General features: G+C 34.2%; 1 protein-coding gene across 1 annotated transcript in view; it reads left to right on the top strand.

The window, feature by feature from the left end:
• The window catches only part of STXBP4 (syntaxin binding protein 4), a 225,469-nt gene that overhangs the window by 21,209 nt on the left and 180,240 nt on the right, over positions 1-24,020 (top strand). The window contains exons 6-7 of the mRNA XM_044675076.1: positions 17,119-17,213; positions 18,959-18,971. Coding sequence (XP_044531011.1) covers positions 17,119-17,213; positions 18,959-18,971 — 108 coding nt within the window. The remainder of the gene's footprint in view (positions 1-17,118; positions 17,214-18,958; positions 18,972-24,020) is intronic.

The following is a 24,020-nucleotide window of genomic DNA, read 5'->3' as shown; positions in this document are numbered from 1 at the left end:
TGGCTCCATAGTATTTATCCCCTCCTTCAAAACACATTTCTCCAATGCTTGCTTTATGCGGTGCACTGGATGATGTTGAAAAAAAGAGGAAGAAAATTAAAAAGAAGGAAAGAGAAAGGAGGAAAGAAAAAGAAAGGCATTTCCCTAAGGATACCTAAAAGTATAATGAAGAAAGAAGCTGCCTTTAAAAAATGTTACCTTATTCATTCAGGGTAGGTTTATGGAATTAATTTTTTAAAATATAAGACAGTACTTCAAAAGAAATTTTTTTAAAACAGAAATCTTTCTGGGAGTTCTGACCGAATTTAATTTGTCTAATAGGGCATATCCTTACTTATATATGTTAGTAATTAAGAGAAAGAAACATGGATTTAAAGAGCTTTATGACAAAAATCTCAGTGTTCTTCAGGGCCAAAAGGATGTGAATGGCTACTCCAGAAAAATCTGCCTCTACTTTCACTCTGTGTACAAGATATATTGTCTACCAAGTTGTATTCTCTCTCTCTCTCTCTCCCTCCCCCCTCTCCCTCTCTCTCTCTCTCTCTCTTCCCTTTTCCCCCACCTGCCCCCTCCTTTCCCCTGACCCCTTCTCTCTTTCCATTTTCATTACCTGTGTGCTCTCTCTACTTCTCATGCCCTTGCTACTGCAAGAGCCTATGGTATCCCTCTGCATTGTATAACTCATGAATAGTAGAGTCTCAGAAAGCACAAAAAATATTGTTTAAGACAGTGTCAACTACAAACAGAAATGAGGTCTACTGAAACATACACAAGGATCCCTGCAAGCCATGTATTCGCCTAGAAAACCACATATTAACATTATATATGTTCTATCGTATTTTTATGTATTTTGTTAAATATTTCCCAATTGCATATTAATCTGGTTCAACTGCACTCCAGAATTTTGCATGGTTGACACTTCTGATTTAAAAGATGTATGAATGAAAAAGAAGGTAAGCCAGTCATTTAAGGAGAATAAGCTTAGTTGTTTCAATAGTTCCCATTCACTTTTTTTAATCCTATTTTTATTGATATCTTTCAGTTTTATATCCTCTTCATTTTCAAATATGTCTTTTCCTCTTCTCTATCCATCAAGCAATCTTTTTTATTTTATTGTTTAGAATTATGAACTTAAGCAAAAAGGAGCATTTCCATGCATACAGTGGAACATAGAAAGTGGATTCTATATAAAACTAAATCACCATTTCTTATTGCCTTCTTTTTTAAGAAAAATGTATATTAAATTCTACCTATCACTTTCAAATATCAACTGTGTTTCTTTCTGAACTTTCTTCTCATCTATACATTTTTAACAATGTTATAATGGATTTCCTTTGGGTGAGATGTAATGTGGCATCATTATTGCTAACTTTCAATTCTCAACCAATTAAAAACCAAGAGTAAGAAATGTATATATGTAATAAATAAATATAGTCAAACAAAAAAAAAATCCAGGCAGTAGGCCTGTCTAGAAATGTGTGTCTTCTGCACCTTGCTTCCATGACTTATCAGTCAGGGGTAAGTAACATGCTTCTTTATATGCCCTCTGAAGACACTGATAATCACATTAATTTAAGTTCAGTATTGCTGTTTACATTCTTTCAGCTTGCTGGACTAAAGTTCCTTATCTATATAGTGAAAGACAGAAGTAGATAATTTTTGAGATCCCTATCACATACATTTATTCAAATAAGTTAATATATGTAAAGTACTTTGTGAACTTTAAAGGCCTATATAAATATCTATTTTTGTTATTATTGTTTTGTCCTTCTAGGACACCTGCCCCTTACTCTTAACATTGAGTTGGTGTATACTCTGAGAATAACAAGGACCTTAAATAGTAACATAAGTAAAACCTATTTACCAAGATTTTAGGAGTCTGTGAAATTGGAAATGGGAAATGGGAAAAATAGTGTCTTTATTTTCACCACTGTCTAACTGAAATTTATCATTCCCTCTATTATGAATTTAAAAAGCAAAACAAAGCGTAATTCTTAGGAGTCCATAGGCTTTCTTAGCTGTGCCAGAGGGGTTCATGAAACCAAAAAGATCAGGAACCCCTCCTCAGTAGCAGAAGCAGTTCTTATAAGAAAAGACTTGGGGGGCAGCTGGGTAGCTCAGTGGATTGAGAGCCAGGCCTAGAGATGGGAGATCCTAGGTTCAAATCTGGCCTCAGACACTTCCCAGCTGTGTGACCCTGGGCAAGTCACTTGACCCCCATTGCCTACCCTTACCACTCTTCTGCCTTGGAGCCAATACACTGTATTGACTCCAAGACGGAAAGTAAGGGTTTAAAAAAATTTTTTTTTAAATTAAAAAAAAAAAAAGAAAAGACTTGTTAGATACTGGACATGTTAAGCACCAAACTTTTCCATAAAAAACTAGTCAGTAAGCATTTATTAAGTACCTTTTATATACCAGGCACTGTGCTATGTACTTGAACTACAAACAAAGGTAGAAAACAGTCCCTTCTCCCAAAGAGCTCAAAATTTAATGGAGATAATATATAGACAACTATATATAAACAAGTAACATATGGCATAAATTATAGGAAATAATCAATAGAGGAAAGGCATTAGAATTAAGGGGGATTGGGAAAGACTCCCTTAGAATATGGGATTTTGTTAATAGATTAGAAAAATGGGGGCACTAATATACTGTTGGTGGAACTGTGAACTGATCTCACCATTTTGGAGAACAATGTGGAATTATGTTGAAAGAGTTACAAATCTATTTATACAGTTTGATCCAGCAATACCACTATTGGATTTATTTCTTAAGGTGATCAGGGGGAAAGGAAAAGAACCTGTAAGTTCCAAAATATTTATAACAGTTTTCTTTGTGATAACAAAGAACTAGAAATTGAAGGAGAGCCATCAGTTGGAGAATGGCTAAATAAGTTGTAACATATGATTGTGATGCAATTACTACTGAACTGTAAGAAATGGCAAATAGGTTAATTTTTTAAAATCATGGAAAGACTTACATGAAATTATGAAAAGTGAAATGAGCAGAACCAAGAGAATATCATATATAGCAACACAAATGCTGTTTTAAGAATGACTTGTATATGCCCTTTTCCAGAGAAAGAACTGAGAAATAGAAATAAGTAAGACGTAGTTTTATATATACATATATCTTTTTGTTAAATGATGCCTTCTCTAATGGGGGAAGAGAGGAAAGGGAAAGAGTTAGCTGGGTTCTTTAATATAACAAATTAATTAATCTTAAAAAATTTCTTATTGATGGGAATCTTAACCCTGATTCAACTTTCTGTATACATTCGGCTCTCAATTTATCATAATTAAGATAAGAATTAGTAAAAGAGAAAAAATAATGAAGAGAAAATAATATAGTATGCAATTGATTTATAACTTAATCCTGGACTTTTAAAAGAAATATTTGAAAATCAGAAATGGAAAATGGAGAGCAAAAATGACATTGACATTGACCAGTGATTTTATCCAATTTTATTCAGGTTTAAACCAATTCTAATTAATTATCCCATCAAGAAGATAGAGTCTAGAATATACCTTACTTAGCAAACGTTTGACTTGCTTGTTAGAGAGAGATGGTTTCCAAAGGTTGGGTTAGAATATAGATTCATGTGTTAAATCTTATTGTGAAAGATGATGGATGATTGTGAGCCACTATGGTCTTTTAAAGCAAAGAGAGAACTGTGTTTTTTTTTAGTTATGCCCAACTCTTCATGACTCCCTTCATAGTTCTCTTGGCAAAGATATTGGAATGGTTTGCCCTTTCCTTCTCCAATTCATTTTACAAATGAGGAACTAAGGCAAACAGAGTTAAGTGATTTGCCCAAGATCACAACAACCAGTAAGTGTCTGAGGTCAGATTTAAACTCAGATCTTTCTGACTCCAGGCCTAGTACACTATCTACTCTGCCACCAAGCTGCATCTAGATAGAGAAGTAGTAGATGGTAAAACCAGTTTAAAGAAACCTTGGCAAGATATGTAAATAAGCAAAGTTATTCAGAGAATCTTCCAGATGAAAATGGAAAGAGACCTGCAATAAGTAGAAAAATGGAAAAGATTTGAAAACACTTGTATCTTAATATCACACAATTTTGGATATGCTTATTGCAGACACAGAAATAACATTTTAGAGAACAAAGATAAAAATCAACTTCATTTGCCCAAGTGAAAAAGACTCATGCTGGTGGTACCACTGTTGTAATGGAGAATAATATACAAAGTGATTAAAGTAGAGAAAAATAGTAAGGCATAGGAAAAAAAAATTTACAACTTAATAAGACCAAAGAAAAAGTCTGTCAAAAGGATATTGGTATGTCTATTCTCTCAACTATACAAAACCTTTATGAGAGTCACCTTTACATGAATCAGTAACATCCTTGATGTAGATATTTAGAGGTAACAAGCAGGCTTTTGTGAGCAAAATTCAGTGATGGATCTCATTTTTACAATTTTACAATTAGCTGAAAGATTCATAGACTATATGATCCCATTGTGCTTCTTTGTCAATTGTGAAAAAGTATTAGATTTGATAGAATAAATTGGTATCCTATGGCCTTTTTTTTTTTTAATAAGATTTCTTCTTCAGATCAGAATTCCTTAAGAAACTTTGGAAGATAAGACAGAAATAACCCTATTTAGTTACTTTCAGTTAATAAACATCAGGGATATTATAACAAAGAGATATATTATAGCCAAAAGCATCCACCTCTCTTGTGGAAGAGATCCAGCACTGAGAGGCCAAGCTGAAGAAGAATTCAGATGATAGAGTTCTCCAGATACTCTTATTTGTGAAAGACATTGTTCAGTTTATATCATTCCCTGGAACCTCTCAGAAGATATCTACAACCACCCAAAGGAATTTGGCCTATTCATCCATAATGAAAAGACAAACTGAATGGATAATGTCAGTTTCCCAGATTTCAACATGCATTTGTATGGACACCATATAGAATCTTTCTCTGGAACAGATGGAAAACAGGCTAGGTCCAGAATTGAATTGGAAGGGAGAAGGCTTGAGTTTTCAAGGAATTACAAAAAAGTCTTTTACTGCCCTCAAGTTTCCCGTGAAAGCAAAGAGACATCTTTTTAATACTAGTATTCTACTGGTGTTATTATATAGTAGTGAGATATAGAATGCAGTTGTTCCTAAAGATTTAAAAATTAAAAATGAGTATCACTGAGGGAATGATGGAAAAGTTTGAACCTGCTTTGACATTAAACCAGTAAGAAATTCCAAACAGGAACAGCAGTAAAAAATGTCATCAAGAAATTGTATCATAACAAGAGAAGATTGGTTAGTCACATGACAGAAGTAAGAGATGATAGGTGGCCAGCCAGAATGCTTTACTGGTATCTTTGTAATGACTGTAGGAAATGAAAAAGGCCTTAAGCTTGTTTGGTGGACCCCTCACAGTGAACATTTGGGATTATATGGCTAAGGGTCTCACAAGATTGGTAGCTTTGGATAGATTACGACCTATATCACTCAAGGGAAATCTTCAAGAGATTATAGATCCATTTAGAAAATGTATTTCTCAGAAACAGTGTAGGGGGCAATTGGGGGGCTCAGAGGATTGAGGGCCAGGCCTAGAGATGGGAGGTTCTAAATTCAAATCTGGCCTCAGACACTTCGCAGCTGTGTGATACTGGGCAACTCACTTAGCCCCTATTGTCTAGCCCTTACTACAGTAGTAGTTCTGAATAGGAAGGGGGTTGGGAGGAATGGTTCTGTGACTAGACATGAGGCAATACAATAAAGAAGTTTATAAAACATTTTAGAGTTAAGAGTGAAATCATGTAGTCCAGCCTCCTCATTTTTCCCTCTACTTGAATATAAGATCTTTGAGGACAGGAACTATTTTTTATTTCTATTCCAAGATTTTAGCATAGTACTGAGCACATAGTAAATACATACTAAAATTTTCATTCATTCATTTATTATTATTGTTATATTATTGTTATATTATTTCTTATTTATTTTTTGAAGAAATTGACATTATAAGAAATGCCTTGCCAAGGGTAACACTGAGAATAGGCAGGAGAGCCATGTTCAAAACCCAGTTGTCATAGCCCCTAGACCTGTGCTCTTTCCAGGACTCCAGGTTGATGAACCTAACTGTTGTTGCAGTTACCAAAATGTCTCTTATTGCAGTCCTCCACTGGTCTGTGGTCCCATTATCATGGAATTTCTTCTCATTATAAAGATCACAATCCATTAATGCCTGTCCATATTTTCTTATTTTTATTCATGCCCTTTTAAAATAATCTTGTCAAATGGAGTCTATCCAATAAAGAAAGGGGAAGAAGAGTTTTTTCACATTCTCTTGATATCACAAGGTTACCAGTAAGGCACATGGGATGGCCATAAATTATCTCTTGCTCTCACTATATAATTGCTTCCACTTCCCCTTCATAATTTCTTGATCATAGCTTTTTGCATCCTTCTTATGTCCATTTTCAGTTCTGCAGAAATCCCACAATGATAAGATTATGTTGTGTTAGATGACTTATAGATATTCAGCATCTGTGGAAGAATATTTCTTTTATAAAGATGAGCCTTTGTTTCAGAGAGAAGCTTAGGTGTGACTAAAAGATTTTGATAATCAAAGACAACCTAGCTTGCTATGTTTCTCCTTTTCAGCATAGATACAGCTGACTATTCATCTGCAGTTTTTGTCCAACATACACATGGGTGAGTGAGCTCATTTAGGTTGCCTATCAAAATGCATATCATATTTTGGACATTAGACATTCTTTATCCACTTAGTTTTTCCTACATGGATAGTTAGTCTAAATTCTTTAGTCATGCAACTCCAAGTTTTATTATCATGTTTAAAAATTTTTTTCTCAGTTGCATTGAGCTTGATTACATATAAATCTTTGACTTAGTAACCCAATATTGTTGTGATCTCAACACCCATATCTTACCTTCAGAATTCCACATTGAATGTCAAAAGAAGTGTCAAAAGGTTTCCAAGAAAGCCAATTATTTTCATTACTGCTCTTTATGTTCTTGGGAAATAAAGGGAATGCAAATCAGGTTGTACTTGAAGACAGATGCTCTGTGAAAGAGAAACTCAAAGAAAAACACTGCATAAAGATGTGACAATTTCAGAAAAGAATTTCTGCTATTCTCTTGTTTCCATGAAGAAGTAGCAAAATTGCACTCAGAATTTTATTTAGCAGTGATAACTTAGAGAGTAAGGATCAAGTTAACAGAAATGGATTGTTCCAACTTGGCAGTTTAAAAGAATTAATTCTCCAAGTTACGAGTCCCTTTTTACACCACATTCTTTGTTCATTTAGCAGGGATGAGATGCCCAAGTTGGTATTTGAAGAGTCAAGAATAACCAGGATCTAGGGCTCTATTTTCTTTCTAGAGCACTTTTACCAAATGCATTCAACAAGCATTTTTTAATTGTTTACTATGTCCAAAGCACTGTGCCTATAAAGACAAAAATTAGGCAGTTCTGGCCTTCATGAAACTTCAATTATACTTGGTTGGAGGTTCAGGGGAAGGGATTGGAAACATAATGAAGATACAATAAGTCCACAAAGATGGTTATGAGAAGTCACTTCAAGGGTAGAGGGAGGGAGAAGTCTTAAATGATTAGGAAAGCCTTGTGGAGGAGGTGGCACTTGAACTGAACCTTGAAGGAAATTAAGAAGTTTAAGAGATGGAAGTGAATCAAGAGAGCATTCTAGGGATGGAGGACAGTCTATACAAAAGCAAGGAGATGGGAAGTAGAATATTTTGTATGGGTAATAACAAGTAGACTAAGTTGGGTGATATCTTCTTCCTGATATCTTCTTTAAGTTCAGTTTGTTGACAATACAAATATATTTATCCAGTACATAGAGTACATAGGGTAGAAGAATAAAGTGAAATAAGTCTAATAAGATATGTTAGCTGGAGCCAATTGTGAAGGTTTTATGTCAATTGCTCATCATTTTATTGATTACCTACTATGTGCTAGGCACTATTCTAAACACTGGAGATAACAAAGAAAGCAAAATACAGGCCTTGCTCTCAAGGAGCTTGCAGTCTTATAAGGGAGACTATATGCAAACAACCATGCAGAAACAAGATATATACAGGATAAATAGGAAGTATTCGTCAGAGGGAAGTCACCAGAATTAGGAAAGATTGAGAAAGGTTTCCTATAGAAGGTGAGATTTTAGTTGGGACTTAAAGGAAACCAGGGAAGCCAAGAGGTAGAAATGAAGAGGGAGAGCGTTCCAAGCAGGTGTATCCCATACCCCTTCCTGTTCAAAAGCTCTCTTTGTTCACAAGGAAATAATTGTAACATCTCCCTGATGATTTGCTTCTTGGAAAAATGAGTGAGAGTTTAATGTGTGCAGGTGACCAAGGTTTTAAATAACTAAATATTTGTGAATGTTCCCAATATAATTCTGTCCTATATATAACTATAATAGCTATATTGCTATATAACTACTATATGACTATAATACAAAAAATATTTTCAATAGAAAAAATTGTGTTGTACTTGGAAGACATCTTCTTGGGAAAGAGGAAGAGAAAGGAAAAGTATTTTTACCAGATACTTCTATGTTCTTCAAAATTTTTAGAGAAGCAAGAATGATACCTCCCATGGTTTTCTTTCTTTTTTTTTTTTTAAACATCATTGGTGAACAATATGAGTGATCCAGAATTAGTTGCCTCACTTGTATTTTGACCATGTTTCCTATCTGAAAGATTAAATGTTCTTGGTTTTTAGTTTGATCAGATAACATCACTTTTGCACTGCTCACTTTTCTTCTATTGTGTTCATAAAAATTCAGAATATGAATTTACTTGAGATGAGCTAACAGGTCTCCCAGCAGCATATAACTTTTTCATATTTCTGTTGAGCTATAACAGTAAAATATCAACTCACTTTAGAACCCAAGGCACTCTAATTTTAAACTTACTGCTTTTAACAATCCTAGCTTTCCCACCATCTATTCTCAATATCTATCTTTTTTCTACTTTTAAAACATTTTATTTTCATTCTGAACTAAAATACCCAATAAAATGAGCATTTTTATATACATAATATAATAAAAAGAAATAACTTTTTTAAAACTCTTACCTTCTCTCATAGTATCAATTCTGAGACACAAAGGCAAGGGCTTAACTATGGGTTAAATGACTTACCAGGGTCACACAACTAGGATAACATATCTGATTTAAATATTTTATTTTTTTAGAAAAATTTTCCATGGTTACATGATTCTTGCTTTTACTTTCCCCTTCACATTCCCCCCCCCCCACATATCCAACACACATTTCCACTGGTTATAACGTGTGTGATCAATCAAGACTTATTTACATATTATTGATAGTTGCATTGATGTGGTCGATTCTGGTCTGCATCCCCAACCATATCTGCATCAACCCATGTGTTCGAGCAGTTGTTTTTCTTCTGTGTTTCCACTCCTGCAGTTCTTCCTCTGAATGTGGGTGGTGTTCTTTACCATAAGTAGGACAACATATCTGAGGCCAAATTCAAACCCAAGCCTCCTGACTCCAGGACTGCTCTTCTATCCACTGAGATACCTAGATGCCCCATGATATCTTCTACTTTATTTTTTTTTTTTTACTTACTTCCATCTTACAATCAATATCATGTATTGGTTCCAAGGCAGGAGAGCAGTCGGGGCTAGGCATTGTGGGTTAATTGACTTGCCCAGGGTCACAGAGCTAGGAAGTATCTGAGGCCAAATTTGAACTAGGACATCCCTTCTCAAGGTCTAGCTCTCAATCTATTGAGCTATCCAGCTACTCCTTGATATCTTCTTTAAGTTCAGTTTGTTGACAATACAAATATATTTATCCAGAGCTGAATGAATGAATGAATGGAACTAAACACAATCCAGACATGTAAAAGTCCAGATAATGGAGAGATGTTTCTTAGAACTTTCTTTACTCTATACAGGAGAACATAGTTATTTCTATATAGCATATAATGTGACACACTGGCATTTCTTCAGCATGCATGCAATCTAGAATTAACGAGCAGCTCCCCTGATAAAGCGATGTCTTCTTGTACAGTCCATGCTGCTGTGTGGCAAAGTAATCTTGAACAAAACAAGATCAAGATAGGCAGAGATAAGAGAAACAAGGTCACATTTACCTAAGTGACAAAAATCTCAGCCTCTGATTTCCTCTGGTTGTGGAAAAAGTTTTGTCTAATATATGAGCACCTTCAGACTCTAGGTTGTAGCTGTACCTACAGCAGGGGAGGTGGAAAGGAATGAGCATTTATGAAGCACTCTCTATTTGCCAGCCACTGTGCTAAGTATGTTTCAAATATTTCATTTGATCCTCACAACAAACCTGTGAGGGCTTGTTATCCTCATTTTATAGTTTATAGGAAACTGGGAACAAACATTCAGAGACTTTCCCAAGGTTGCACAGCTTGTAAGTGTGTGCGGCTGGATTTGACCTCAGATCTTCCTTATTCCATGCCCTTATCTTTCTGTAAAAAACTGGTGCGTTGTATCAAGTAAAAAATTTCAAAATTGTACATTCATCAGCGTTTTCACTTTCTTAGCACTTTGGATTAAATTTTATTTTATCTGGAATTATAACTATATATAACTAACATGGACAAAGTTATTTTTCATAGCACTAATAATGAAGAGATAGGATTCACATCATGAGAAATTTGCTTGTTTAGAGATTTACATGTTTCATGACTCTTTATTTTGCCTCAACTTTCCTTTGTACCTGTGTATGTATAATGTTTCATATGCAAATGGGATAACAAATTGCTTTTGTACAGAAAGCACTTAGTATTATGTAATCATATTATATTATTCTGTATATCATTTCCTTTCTGGTTCTGTGTTGTGAGATTGTTTAAAGATTAGACCTATGCATTTCATGACTCCTCTGTTTCCCCCTGACTTTGTAGATGACACTTCCCAGATGAAATGGGAGTGATGCCATTTACCTTTGAACATAAGCACTGTTATTACATAATGGCGTGAACTGTCATCACTTGACAAATGAGTCTGTAGACTTGGTGCTCATGAGGGTTTTCATTTTCACTGTAGTACTTTGCCTGTAATTAATGCCTGCAGCCAAGGAAGTGATTGTATCTTGATCATGGCTCAGTGTTCCAAGAAGCCAGACTTTCAGTTTGGTATGGTTAACTAAAGTTATTCTCTTTTCCCAATCAGTTAAACTTTTTTTAATCTAATTTTTATTAGAACAATTGGGCTTAAACACTTTTTAATAGTATCAAAAAAAAAGCAGAATTTGAAAGAAAACAACCTCCTAGATATAATTAGATCCCATTTTACAAATATTTAATTTTTACCTTTTCCTCTAATCCTGAAGAGCAGCTGGGTAGCTCAAAGAATAAAGCATTTAGCCTGGAGGCAATAAGACCTGAGTTCAAATTTGGCCTCAGACACATACTAGCTGTGTGACCTTTGGCAAGTCACTTAACTCTGTTTACCATTGTTTCTTTATCTATAAGTAGAGCTGGAGAAGGAAATGACAAACTGCTCCAGTATCTTTGCCAAGAAAAACCCAAATAGAGCCTAGTAGTATCAGACATGACTGGACAACAGCAATAACTAATCTCTAACCTGATTCACTCCCCTTGATTAGACTGTTTCTGTCTCAATTTGAGTTGAAAAAAAGAATTTTTAGAGAAATATGATCTGATTAAAAGCTTCTTTCTGTAGCTTATTAGGGCATCATAGCTTCTACAATCTTTATTCTTCTTTAACCAGGGTCTTCAACTGTAGATCTTCAATGAGAGAAAGACTCTTCTGTCTCTTCCCAGCAAATCAAGGGAAACGCCTTTCCAACTTTCCTGCTCTCATCTTATTTCTTCACATCTAGCTGCTAAAAAAGGGTTAAAAAGTTAGATTTGATGCTAGTGGTCTCCTTGAAATCCTGAAATCTCTTTTTTTCTAATCAAAACATTTCTCAGTGAATTTACTAATTCACTTCAAGCTTTGCACCTTTCTTCCAGATATTCATTGTTGATAGTCAAGTGTGAACTGAAATTGTAAAATAATTGTGCCATGAGCAATCAGAATTTTACCACCGAGAGAATTTTGAATGAGAAAAATCTCACTTTTTGTCACTAACTTCTCTAAAACATCTGCTTGTTTTTGTTTTTGGTTTTTTTTTAGAGCATGCCATTTTAAAGTAACATATAAAAGAAATTTATGAGATTTTTAAAAAATTCATTGTAAACGTTGTTTAATTGCGGACCCATAATATGCAGGAATTTTGACTACTCATCTACCTTTTTGGCAGCCTAACCCTTTTGTAGAAGGCAGAATTTAAAAAGAATCCATGATTTGATTGTTTTTCCCCCCAAGAAATCTTAAGTGCATTGTCCTTGTTTTTGGAAATTGTCTAGGCAATTAAAAATTAAAAATCATGGTAAAGTTTTTATTTCCTGTTCAGTTACATAGCAGTATGATATAGAGTTTAGAAGGTGAGCTTTCTTTTTAACCTCTGGCATCTGGAAGTAATCATCGTAATGTAGGAAAGAACATTGAACTGGTATTGAGGATACACATTTACTTTTGCCTGCATTATTTGTGTGATTTTGAACAAATCACTGTTATTCTTTGAGTTTCACTTCCCTTAAGCATAAAATGAGGAGCTTTGTTTAAATGATCTTTAGGATCCTCTACTGCCCTTTGAGTCTGGATGCTTCACATTATCAATTTTATAACTAAAATTGGATTTGCATTTTGGCTTTTGTAAATTATGCAGAGTATGAATTTTATCTTGGTTTCTGAATGTAATCTGAATGAAGTCTGTATGTAAACTAAAGAATGGGCCCATTGGCAGGTATACCTATATTCTGGATTTTCCTTTACCACTTTGCCCATATTGTGAGATTGAAGTATAGAACAAACTATGTAATAGGACTCTGAAACTGATGCAAATTTCAGAATATACCATCCATCTTTTAAGTTTTCCACATCTGCTTCTTGACAATATCTGCAAGATCATGGAATATGGTGGCTACTTGATGATACAGACATTGTGGGTAAACCATGTTGGAGACAAGAAGAAAAGTATTCACCTCAGTCATCCAGAAGGTACCAGAGGTACTAACATGCCTGACCCATCTTTAAAATAGGACCCGTTCTTATCTCCCCATTTTGCCTACAGGCTTTTCCCTCTGGACTTTTTAAGTATACTTCTGTATTGAGGTTATATTATAGAAATATAAGACTGGTCTCATTTCTACCATTGTGCACAATGGATGTCAGACTCAACTATTTAGTTTACCTGTGGTTTGTTTGCCAACTCACATTTATCTTTGGAGGAGACTAGGAATTTCTAGTCTTAGACCTATATCTATAACTGCTATTTTGCCCCTTCCTCCCTTCCTTTCTTCCTTCCTTTCTTCCTTCCTTTCCTTCCTTTCTTCCTCCCTTCCTTCCTTCATCCCTTCCTCCTTTCCTCTCTTCCTCCTTTTCTCCCTCCCTCCTGGCAACTGGGGTTAAGTGACTTGCTCATTATCACACAAGTGGAAAGAATCTGAGGCCATATTTGAACCCAAGACCTCCTATCTCTAGGCTTGGCTCTCTATCCACTGATTCACCTAGCTGTCCTCTCCCCTACCCCTATATTTTCTTTAGGATTTTCCTTATCTGAGTATTATCTTGAAGGTGTCTATGAAGGTATTTTCCTGTCAGTAGGAGTTTTGTGGTTGTCCTGTTTACCTACTGAGATCCTGTCCTAGTCTTCCTTCTTATGGAAAGCTTCTGAAACTCCTTCAATGAGTTCATCATATAATTCTTTCATTTTTTTGATCATAAGGATTTTGGATATCAAAGTTTATCTCAGTAGTAGGCTAGGTAGTGGTAATTTTTGTAATTGAGCTTTTCTGCTTAAAGATCTAAGTTGCTATGTTATAGCTCTCTAGATAGGCTGGTAAGCCTATCACCAAGGTGAATTCTTCCTGGAACTTGAATCTTCATTTATATGGGGAATTCTTCTGTTATTGTTTTAGAACTCCGCCATGAGTTATGGAATAGGATTGGCCTATCATCTTTCCTTAAAGGAAATTAGTATTGTGAAATCATACTAAATGCCACATCCTTTCCTGTTCTGTCTTAGAAATATTAAGACATATTTTCTTAGAGTTTTTGTCAAAATTCCTTGGTTTCATCCCTATCTCTTAGCAGAGATAGAAAACCTTATCAATACTTAACATTTAGGAAATAATTCCCTAGTCCAAAATTTTCTAGATGTATTCTTATTGAATGCCTAACAAATTTCTAAAGACAGAGAGGCTTGATCATCCTTGGAAGGAGTCCTCCCTAAAACTGATTGCGGTTATATTCAGACAGAAGGCCCTTTGATTAATTCATTTTTTTTTTAAACCCTTAACTTCGGTATATTGGCTCCTAGGTGGAAGAGTGGTAAGGGTGGGCAATGGGGGACAAGTGACTTGCCCAGGGTCACACAGCTGGGAGGTGTCTGAGGCTGGATTTGAACCTAGGACCTCCCATCTCTAGGCCTGACTCTCAATTCACTGAGCTACCCAGCTGCCCCCTGATTAATTCATTTAAAAAAAGAAATATCTTTTAAGGTCATCCTTGACCAGATTGAAAAGAGAATTCATAGAGAAAATAGCTAAAAATGCTTTTAGGAAAAAGTTTTTTTTAGAGTGACTGAAAAGTAAGTTACTAGTCCATCCAGTTGAATCTTAATTATGAAATTTTGTTTTTATTCTTTAATCCTAGGAAAGTGTGATTTAGAAATAGCTTTGGTAGAGATTTTTAAGGTAAAATGAATCTCTCCCTTAGGATTTTCTCTCTTTCTGAGCAGAAATGCTCATAATAATTAAATTAATATATGTGTGCATGGTAGAGTAGCAAGAACTTCTTTCATAGTATTCTTTATTTTTCCTAATTCATTCTCTAATCTCTTTGTAGTTTCTTTTCTAGAAGCAACTACAATTTTCACCAACTGCTTCAATTTTGCTATTTACTAGACCTTTATCTCTAAATTTCTTCGCTATTTTTTCAAGGGCCTTTAATAATACCTTCTATAACCAGGGGTTCTACTGGCTATGAGTACTAATAAACTCATTATCCTAATGGCTGATAAGTTTCTTTTCTATAGCTGGACCACAGGGTGAATCCCAGGCCTGCTACATAAGACTGACAGTAACTAAAGGACTGAAAAGACATGGTTATAAAGGATGGACAAAATAAAGTAATAGTGCCTTTTATATAGAAGTAGATAATAGTGCCTACTTTTTAGGGTAAAGCAGAAACAACAGCTAAAGGTGGAATATAAACCAAATAGTTCAGTTCCATAATCCTATTTACCTCCTTTGTTCCATGTATCTCCACCATACCTAGACTTAAATTCTTATATCTGCTTAAAGGAGCAAGTTCTTATAAATTGAGGCAAAACATGGGATTTTGTTAAATGTTTAGATGCTTCCTCATTCCAATAGTTACAGTATTCGAGTTTGTGGGGTGTTCAGGGAAGGCTTACCACCTCTGATGTAAGGGCTTGCTGAGCCCTGCTCAAGGCTGCTTATCCACCTTTGGATAAGCACCACTTGTCACCCAACTCTCACCTGTGGCTCCAAGAAGCTATAGCATGCTCAGCAGTCACATCCCAGTAAAACTGTCTTGGCAGAAGGGCTAAACGATTACAGGTAACTGATAGACCTCCAACCCACTGGTAATTCAGGGTGATGTCTACCACAAGCATGTGAAGATTTACTCTAGTAGAAGAGATAGATGGAACAATTTGTTCCAACAACCATGAAAGCAGTAGAAATAGGTACTAGGAAGTACTTAGAGCTTTGTCAGGTGTCCAAAACCCCAAGGTCATCCACTACATCCTGACCCATCATTAGTGGTCTTGACTTTTGTCTTGCCACTGAACTTTAATGACTCTGGAAGAGAGAGTGAGGCTGATTATTTTGTGTAACTTTGCTTCATTTAAATCTAATTTATGATCAAGTCAAGACATCACCCATGTGATGTCATTGGTCCTCTTCAAAAACCAAAAAAGAATAAAAATGGTTATATTATTAGTATTAGAACTATTAAGTGTTCCAAGAGATCTAAATATTTCCATCACTTCTGCTTGCTCTAGTTATAAGTAATATGGACTCTATGATAGCTTTGTAGAGGTACATTTTTATGATAATCTTTTTTGTTGTTTTTTTGTTTTAATAATATTTTTTACCCAATTACATGTAAAAACAAATTTATTTAAAATTTTGAGTTCTAAATTCTCTACTTCCCATCCTCACTTACAGACCTCCCACCTCTGCAGAGTTAAGAGGGGGAAGTGTCCTATATTCCTTCTTTAGAGCCATGCATGTTCTTCATAATGTGCAGCATTCACTTTTGATTATCTTGTGGTTATTTTTATAATTTACATTGCCGCACTCATTGTTTTCCTAGTTCTGCTTACTTCATTTTTGCATCAATTCATGTCTTTTATTCATCACATTCATTATTTCTTACAAGACAGTCATATTCCCATTCTATCCATGTACCACAATTTGTTTATCCATTGTCCAATTATTGAGCATCAGATTTTATTTCCAATTCTTTGCTACTACAAAAAGTACTATTGCAAATATTTTTATGCATTTGGAAAATTTCTTATTATCAATGACCTCCTTGGAGTATAGGCCTAGAAGTGGAATCTCTTGAGACAAAGGATATGGATGCTTTATTTACTTTATTCACATATTCCAACTTTCTAAAAACTTTTGGCAGACTTTTATCAAAAATAGCTTCTCCTTCAAGATGGCTTTGACAAAATAAAGCCAGTTTTCATTTTGTCATCCAAATTAGTAGGTTTAGTGCTGTTTTTCTTTTCTTTTTTAGTAGTTCTTGAGTGTTTTGATAAAGTATAATCTCCAAATACAGTTTAATTTTTTTTATTCAAAATATACCATTTAGGACTTAAGTGAAGATGTTTTATGTAATGTGCTTTAGATTTCTAAGAAAATACTTATTATTTAAACAAAAGTTAGTTCTGCCAACTGATTAGCCAAAATTATTTGTGAGGAATCCAGAGCACATCTTGTTAAAAAAAAACATGTTAAGTTAAATTTCTAATTAATATGTACCCTTTTGTCTCCTTAGATATTAGCCCCAACTGGCCTGATGATTCTGGACCACAAGCAGAGAATATTTCCTTAAATCCTTCGGTTCGCATTAAGGTTGAAAAGCTGGAGATGGTAAACATTTCTAACTTATTTTTTCTCCTCCAAAAGAAAAAAATGTAATTTTCTTATACATTTATTTATTTGTAAAAACAATGCATTTGTTTATTATTATATTATTTGTTATTGTTATTTTTGTTATTGTTTTATATTATTGTGTATTATATATAATATAATATGTTCTTATATATTATATAGTTATTATTTGCATAATAATGCCTTCCATTTCTCTAATGGCTTATAGTTTACCTAATGCTTTCCTGTTCATTTTTTCAGTTGATATTCAAATAGCCCTATGAGAAAGATAGAGCACATATTAAGCCCATTTTATTGATTATGAACTGAGGCTGAGACAGATTCAGTCTTACTAAACTTGGTCCAATAGCTACTAAGTTACTAGCAGCCATCAGCTCTGAAATCATCTAAATCCTTTGTCCTGTATACTGACTTCAAATATGAATACACTAGTTGACAGGAGATCATTGTATACAGTAACAGCAATATTTTAATGAAGATCAACTGTGTAAGATTTAACTACTCTGATCAATACAGTGATCCAAGACAATTTCAAAGGACTCATAAAAAATGCTGTCTACCTCCAAAGAGAGAACCAATGAACTCTTACATGTAAATTAAAGCATAATTTTCTTTTTCTTTTTGTAGCATGGGCTAATATAGAAACATTTTGCATGATTTCATGTGTATATTTGATATCTTACTGCTTTTCTTCTAATGGGTGGAGAAGGGGGTAGAAGAAAGAATTTGGAACTCAGTTTTTTTTTAAAGAATGTTAAAAATAAATTTTTTTAAATTGAAGGGGAAAAAAGAAAATGTCATTTTGATGAGTCCTGGGGGGGGATAAGAGTAAGAATATACCAGTTCGCTGAGTCTGTTTTGTACAGTGGAATAGAGAGCCAATGTAATTGTGTCAGAAAGACCCAGGTTGAAGTTCTACCTTTAATACTTAAGCCAGATTGTTTAGTTTCTTGTTTTCCTTAAGTGACTATATAACTAAGTTGTAGATGAGGTGCTAATCTGCATTAGAGAAGCCTGTTTCCATATCATGAGTTACTAACAAAGTCAGGAGTTTGGTTTTTGGTTTTTTTTTACTGTTATTTAGTCAAAATCAATTCTCCACTGAGGACTAAGTCCCTGTTTAAGTCAGTAAGTGACATAATAATGGGGTTAGGAGATGAGCAGACTGCCTCCGTCTACTATAGAAAATTAAATAGCACCTTTTAGAAATATAGGTAATGTCCAATAAATCTTTGATAATTGCTTGAAGTGAACCATAAATAAATATTCTTTGCATTTATTCAATGGTTTTGTTGATCTAATCGTTTTGAACTCCCAACCAAAGTTAGTTGAAAACCAGGATGGCAAAGAGAAACAAATCCTTGTGTGGAAAATTTATAAGCAGAAAGAATCAATATTAAAAGACATTTTTTTTAAAGAAACTAAATTTTAAAGAGAGAAAATACTTGAATTATCACAAAGTCAGAGTACTGAATAAGATAAAAGGTACACAATTTTCATGGGAAGGAGAAACCTACTGAGAACATTTATAAGAGAAGGAATCTGAGATCACAGAAAAAAATGAAAGAGAAAAAAAACTGTTAAGTAGGGAAGTAAGCTTCTGACAGAGAACAGACAAGGAAAATGGCCCATCCATTCTTGTATTTAATAAAATGGACAGTGTCAGAAGCATTCACTGGCTGCCTCCTCAGCTCTTATAGTCAGGTGTTTTCTTTTTTATTTAGTCCAAGAGAGAAGGTAAATGTATAGTTGTAATAGAATACCCATAGTGCTTACTTCTGTCTCTATTCCTTTGTCCATGCCTTGGATGACCCCTTTGCCTTGCTCTTTACCTCTCCAAATTCTCCCTATATTGTACTTCAGAGCCTGTTGTTTGTTTTTTTTTCCCCCTAAAATTGTATTGTACTTAATCTACTCAATCTTTGTACTGGACTTTATAATGCTTTGTATTGGTATCTATTTCATACTGAAGCTTGTCTTCCTAATTAGATTATTAATTCCTAAGATCAGAGACAATGTCTTATATTCTATCCCCAAAGTTAGGGATCGAGCCTAGACCTATGATTTCACTTATATGATTTCACTTATATACTCCTAAACAAAGAAACTCCCCTCCTAATGCAAGGCAGCACATTCTCTACAATTTATAGTCTTCCAGATTTGCCTGAAGCACTGAGAAGTAACTTGCCTAGGGTCACACAGCTAGTAAGTGTCAGAGGCCAGACTTGACCCAAACCTTCCTGGCTCTAAGATTCAGTTCTCTATTTGCCAAGCAAAGCTGCCACAATCTACTAAGATACACTACCACAGTTTGGGGCACAGAAGTAATGCTCCAAAAAAATCTTTGTTAACTGACTGATGTGAGACAGAAATACATATTTCCTGGATTTAATCAATGGATTGGTTGATATATTTATTTAATAAAGCTTCTTTTTATTTATGCAGCCTCCTATATCTTGTGCCAACCACTCTTCCCCTTTTTAACATGTTATTATGATATAAAGTCCAAGTTCTGGCTAATTATCAATATTATTAGTCAAGGAAACATACATATAGGTTTAGAAAAGTGTCACCTATACATCTAAAATCTAAGAATGTTAAATTTTAGTAATCTTAATTTAATGCAGTGTTTCTTTCAAAACAAAAAATTAGCCCAGACTCTGGTTATTGGTAAGATAGTCCAGCTAATGTTGCTATAATACAAAATTTCTATACCAGCTATAATATCTCACCAAAGTTTCTGAGAGTTGGATTTAGTTTTATAATGAAGACTATTGCCTCTCTTCCATCTGATTAATTTTCACAATAATATTTATTTACTTTTTCTCTAAATTAAGCTAAATTTTAAGTAATTTTATCTATATATGTGTGATTTATACAATTACACAGAATAAGAATTCAATATTTGTTCCACAATTTGGTTTAAACATATTCCTTTTTTTAAAATAATTTTTTTGATGAGAACATAAAGTGAAATTTCTGCCACAAAAAGAAGGAATGTGATACCACAGTGTCATCTGTTCTAAAGTCACACATTTCATGATTTCTCCCCACTAATGATTTCTTTGATTTATGAATGTTAAAAAGGTGTGACATTAGCAAAATGCTTATCTAAATTTTAGCCTTTCTTCCCCTTAGATATTCCTAGAACAACTAATGTAATGATGTCAGTCAATAAACATTTATTAAGCACTTAACTATATGCCAGATACTGTGCTAAATACTGACATCGACAACTTTGACATTCAATGAGAGTTTTTCTATTTCAGTTGTTACCTGGTAGCTAGATCAAGTTTTATTATCCATTAAACAGACACTCTGAAGAGAAAATCAGCATCATAAAATATCTACTCCTTATTTTATTGTTCAGGCAACATAAAAACTCTTAAATTTCCCAGATCTGTAACAGATAAAAAATAAATCCTGTTTAGTTGTCTGTTGGACATACAATATATGATTTGAAAAAAATTCTAAGTGAGTAAATTTTAATCTAAACAAACGGATGTGGTAATAAAGTCTTGCAAGGAAAAAAGCTGTTGGCTAGTTATGTGGCTGTTAAGTAATTAGGCCAATCAATAGAAGAGATTTTTAAGAAGAGTAGAGAGGTGAGAATTTGAGCAAAGGAAATTAAATTACCTGTCAAGGCAATCCTTTATACATTTCCATTTATGGTGGAGTGTACTCTAATGGCCTTTGTAGAGAAAAGAGAATCCAAATATGTCAAAAAGTGATTTCTAACAGCTGTTCTGGTATAAAGCAAGTAATTTGTTATTTTCTGATTTATAAAATGATGGTACCATTACCTCTTTCTATGAACATTCTGAGAATTATTACCTACCAATGCAAGCTCAAAAGTGACATCACCATCACCATCCTTTTATGTGTAATCTAGATGATTTCAAATATGGCCCTGTGCTCCATTTGATCTTTACAGTAAACCTGATATAAGTAAAATGAAGTTTATCTAAAAAAGGGTTCTTGGTGATAAGTCTTTACAAAGAGGAAGAAAATATCGCACCCCTGGTTCATCTATATTATTTTAGTTGAGCAGTATCCACTGAGACCCAGGTGCCATTTCCTTGATATTTACTCTACCTCTGCTGTTTCTTTCACATTTGAAGAAAGGCTTCAGTGAACAATAATATACCTAATTTCTGTTGGCAGCTGCTGTTGCTGATAACCCCCTTTATGTTTTAGGTTGGATAGTTTTTAGTAGTATTTTAAGGCAGTAATATTTTCCTAATCATTCATTTGAGCTTATGGAAATATTAAAGGCACTCATCCAGTGAAAAATTGCATTTTTCCTCTAAATGTAGAAAAATTCCAAGCATTATTTAAATATCCTTGTTTTGTCAAAACTAAGATCAATTCATCTGGTTTACTTTTTAACTTCATTGCATTACCATTTTCTGTCTTGAATATAATATACTCAATTCATCTATTATCAAATGTATTGCTTTAGTGCAAATGATCTTCTGTACAGCTATTATGATAAGTCCAGCCTATTTTAATTTATACAGTAATTGATTAAATTGTGGAGTTTCATCCTATCACACACACATATACTCAGAAAGACATGTCAGCACATATTTCATGGCCAATGACCACACTTGGCATAAAGTTTGTGAACAGTAACAAATATTAGCAATTCAACAATTCTGATTATTTTCAGATTCCTGTTGTTAACTTTTTTTTGGTTGTTTTAAAATAACTGAAGCCTGTATATTTTAAATATTCCCATCTTTCAGTCAATAGTGTGCTTGAATTATGTGTGGGTGCATTTTAAATATGTTTCCCATTAAGGATCCTGTCCCAGGCAATATATTCAAAGAATGACATATGAGCAAAGCTTATAGTCTTATTCTTGAACAAATGATTATATATGCATTTTCTTCACTATTAGGATCTTTTAATCACTGAATTTTCTAAGATTTTTTTCTCTTAGTTCAGATAGTAGCCCCAGTTTAGTAAAACATATGGATTCTCACTAACATTTAATCCAAAGTTCCATCTCTTCCTTTTCTTTTTTGAAATTGCCTTATTATTGATTTTGACCAGTTATCTTGTAATTACCCATAAAATGTAAGACATCAAAATAATAATAGCTGAGAATTTTATAATACCTTAAGGTTTTCAGAGAGCTTTATATATGTTATCTCAATCAAACTTCATAACAGCTCTGTGCATTAAATATTACTATTCTTTCCACTTCTCAGATGAGAAAATTAAGGCTTAGAAAAGTTTAACTATCTTGCCAGTAGTTCCTTAGTTATATAGCTAGCTATTATCAGGAAAGATTTGGACCCAGGTCTCTCCCAACTCTTAGTTCATCAGTCTTTCCACTTTACCACATTGCCCCTCTTCGTATGATCACAGAATTTATAGAAATATAAATTAACTTATAAAGTTCAAATATATTCATTATCAAATACCCACTATCTGCCAGGTATTATGTTAGTTGCTAGAAATACAAAGACAAAAATGACAGCCCCTGCCAAGAAGGGGCTTACTTTCTCCTGGAGTGTTGATAGAACCTTCAGATTGTATTGTTATTTAAATTAAACATTTCTTTTTAATAATTCTAATAGTTATCTCTTTAACTGATATTAAAGGCCTGGTTAGGGAAGCAGCCTTCTCCCTTAGGGTATAGCCTCATTTATACAGCTACAGAAAGGAATTTATCTGATAAGGTAGCTGTTGATTCCTGTTACTACCAATAATAATTTTGTATACAAGTACTAGGTAATAGGTATATACAAAGACAAAAAATAAAACAAGTCTGGCTTTCTACAAGGGGATGAGGGGAAGATACAAAATATGTATAATAAGTAGGTATAAATTAACTTAAAGGAAGGAGAAAGGAAGAGCATTAACATCTGGGGAAGGGGTTGGGGAGGAAAGATCAGGGGAGACTTTATAGAAGGTGGTATCTGAGCTGAATCTTGAAGGAAGACTAGGATTCTGAGAGGGATTTATAAGAGAAGGTTGAAGAGGAAGAGAGCATAAAAGATGCTGAAGTTGTGAATCAAGGTACCTGGAAGGATGCTAATGCCCTCAACAGAAATAGGGAAGGAAAGGATTAATTTTGAGGAAAATATACGGAAATGAGGGAATTTGTGACTAATAAATAACTTCTACTTTCCTAGGAAAATCACAAGCAGTTCATCTTCTGAGAGAAAAATTAGGTAAGGCATAGGAGCCTTGAGGAGGGATATTTCAGAACATTGATTGAGGAAAGCATGCTCTAGCCCCAAAAAGTTATACATGAGGCATTATGGAACCCAGGGCAGTGCTAATAGAGGAAGCATTTTCCCTAAAAAAGGAGGAGCACTAATTTTTAAAAGTTTATTTATTTGACCAATCTCCCTAATGAACATAGATGCAAAAATCTTAAATAGAATACTAGCAAAGAGACTCCAGCAAGTGATCAAGAGGATCATCCACCATGATCAGGTGGGATTTATACCAGGAATGCAAGGATGGTTCAACATTAGGAAAACCATCCACATTATTGACCATATCAACAATCTAGCAAACAAAAATCACATGATTATCTCAATAGATGCTGAAAAAGCCTTTGACAAAATACAGCATCCATTCCTATTGAAAACACTGGAAAGTATAGGAATAGAAGGACCTTTCCTAAAAACAATAAACAGTATATACCTAAAACCATCAACAAGCATCATATGCAATGGGGATAAATTAGAAGCCTTCCCAATAAGATCAGGAGTGAAACAAGGATGCCCATTATCTCCTCTATTATTCAACATAGTACTAGAAACA

This window comes from Gracilinanus agilis, chromosome 4 (assembly GCF_016433145.1).
Source record: "Gracilinanus agilis isolate LMUSP501 chromosome 4, AgileGrace, whole genome shotgun sequence".
NCBI classification, from domain to species: domain Eukaryota; kingdom Metazoa; phylum Chordata; class Mammalia; order Didelphimorphia; family Didelphidae; genus Gracilinanus; species Gracilinanus agilis.
This window is presented reverse-complemented; position numbering and strand designations above follow the sequence as displayed.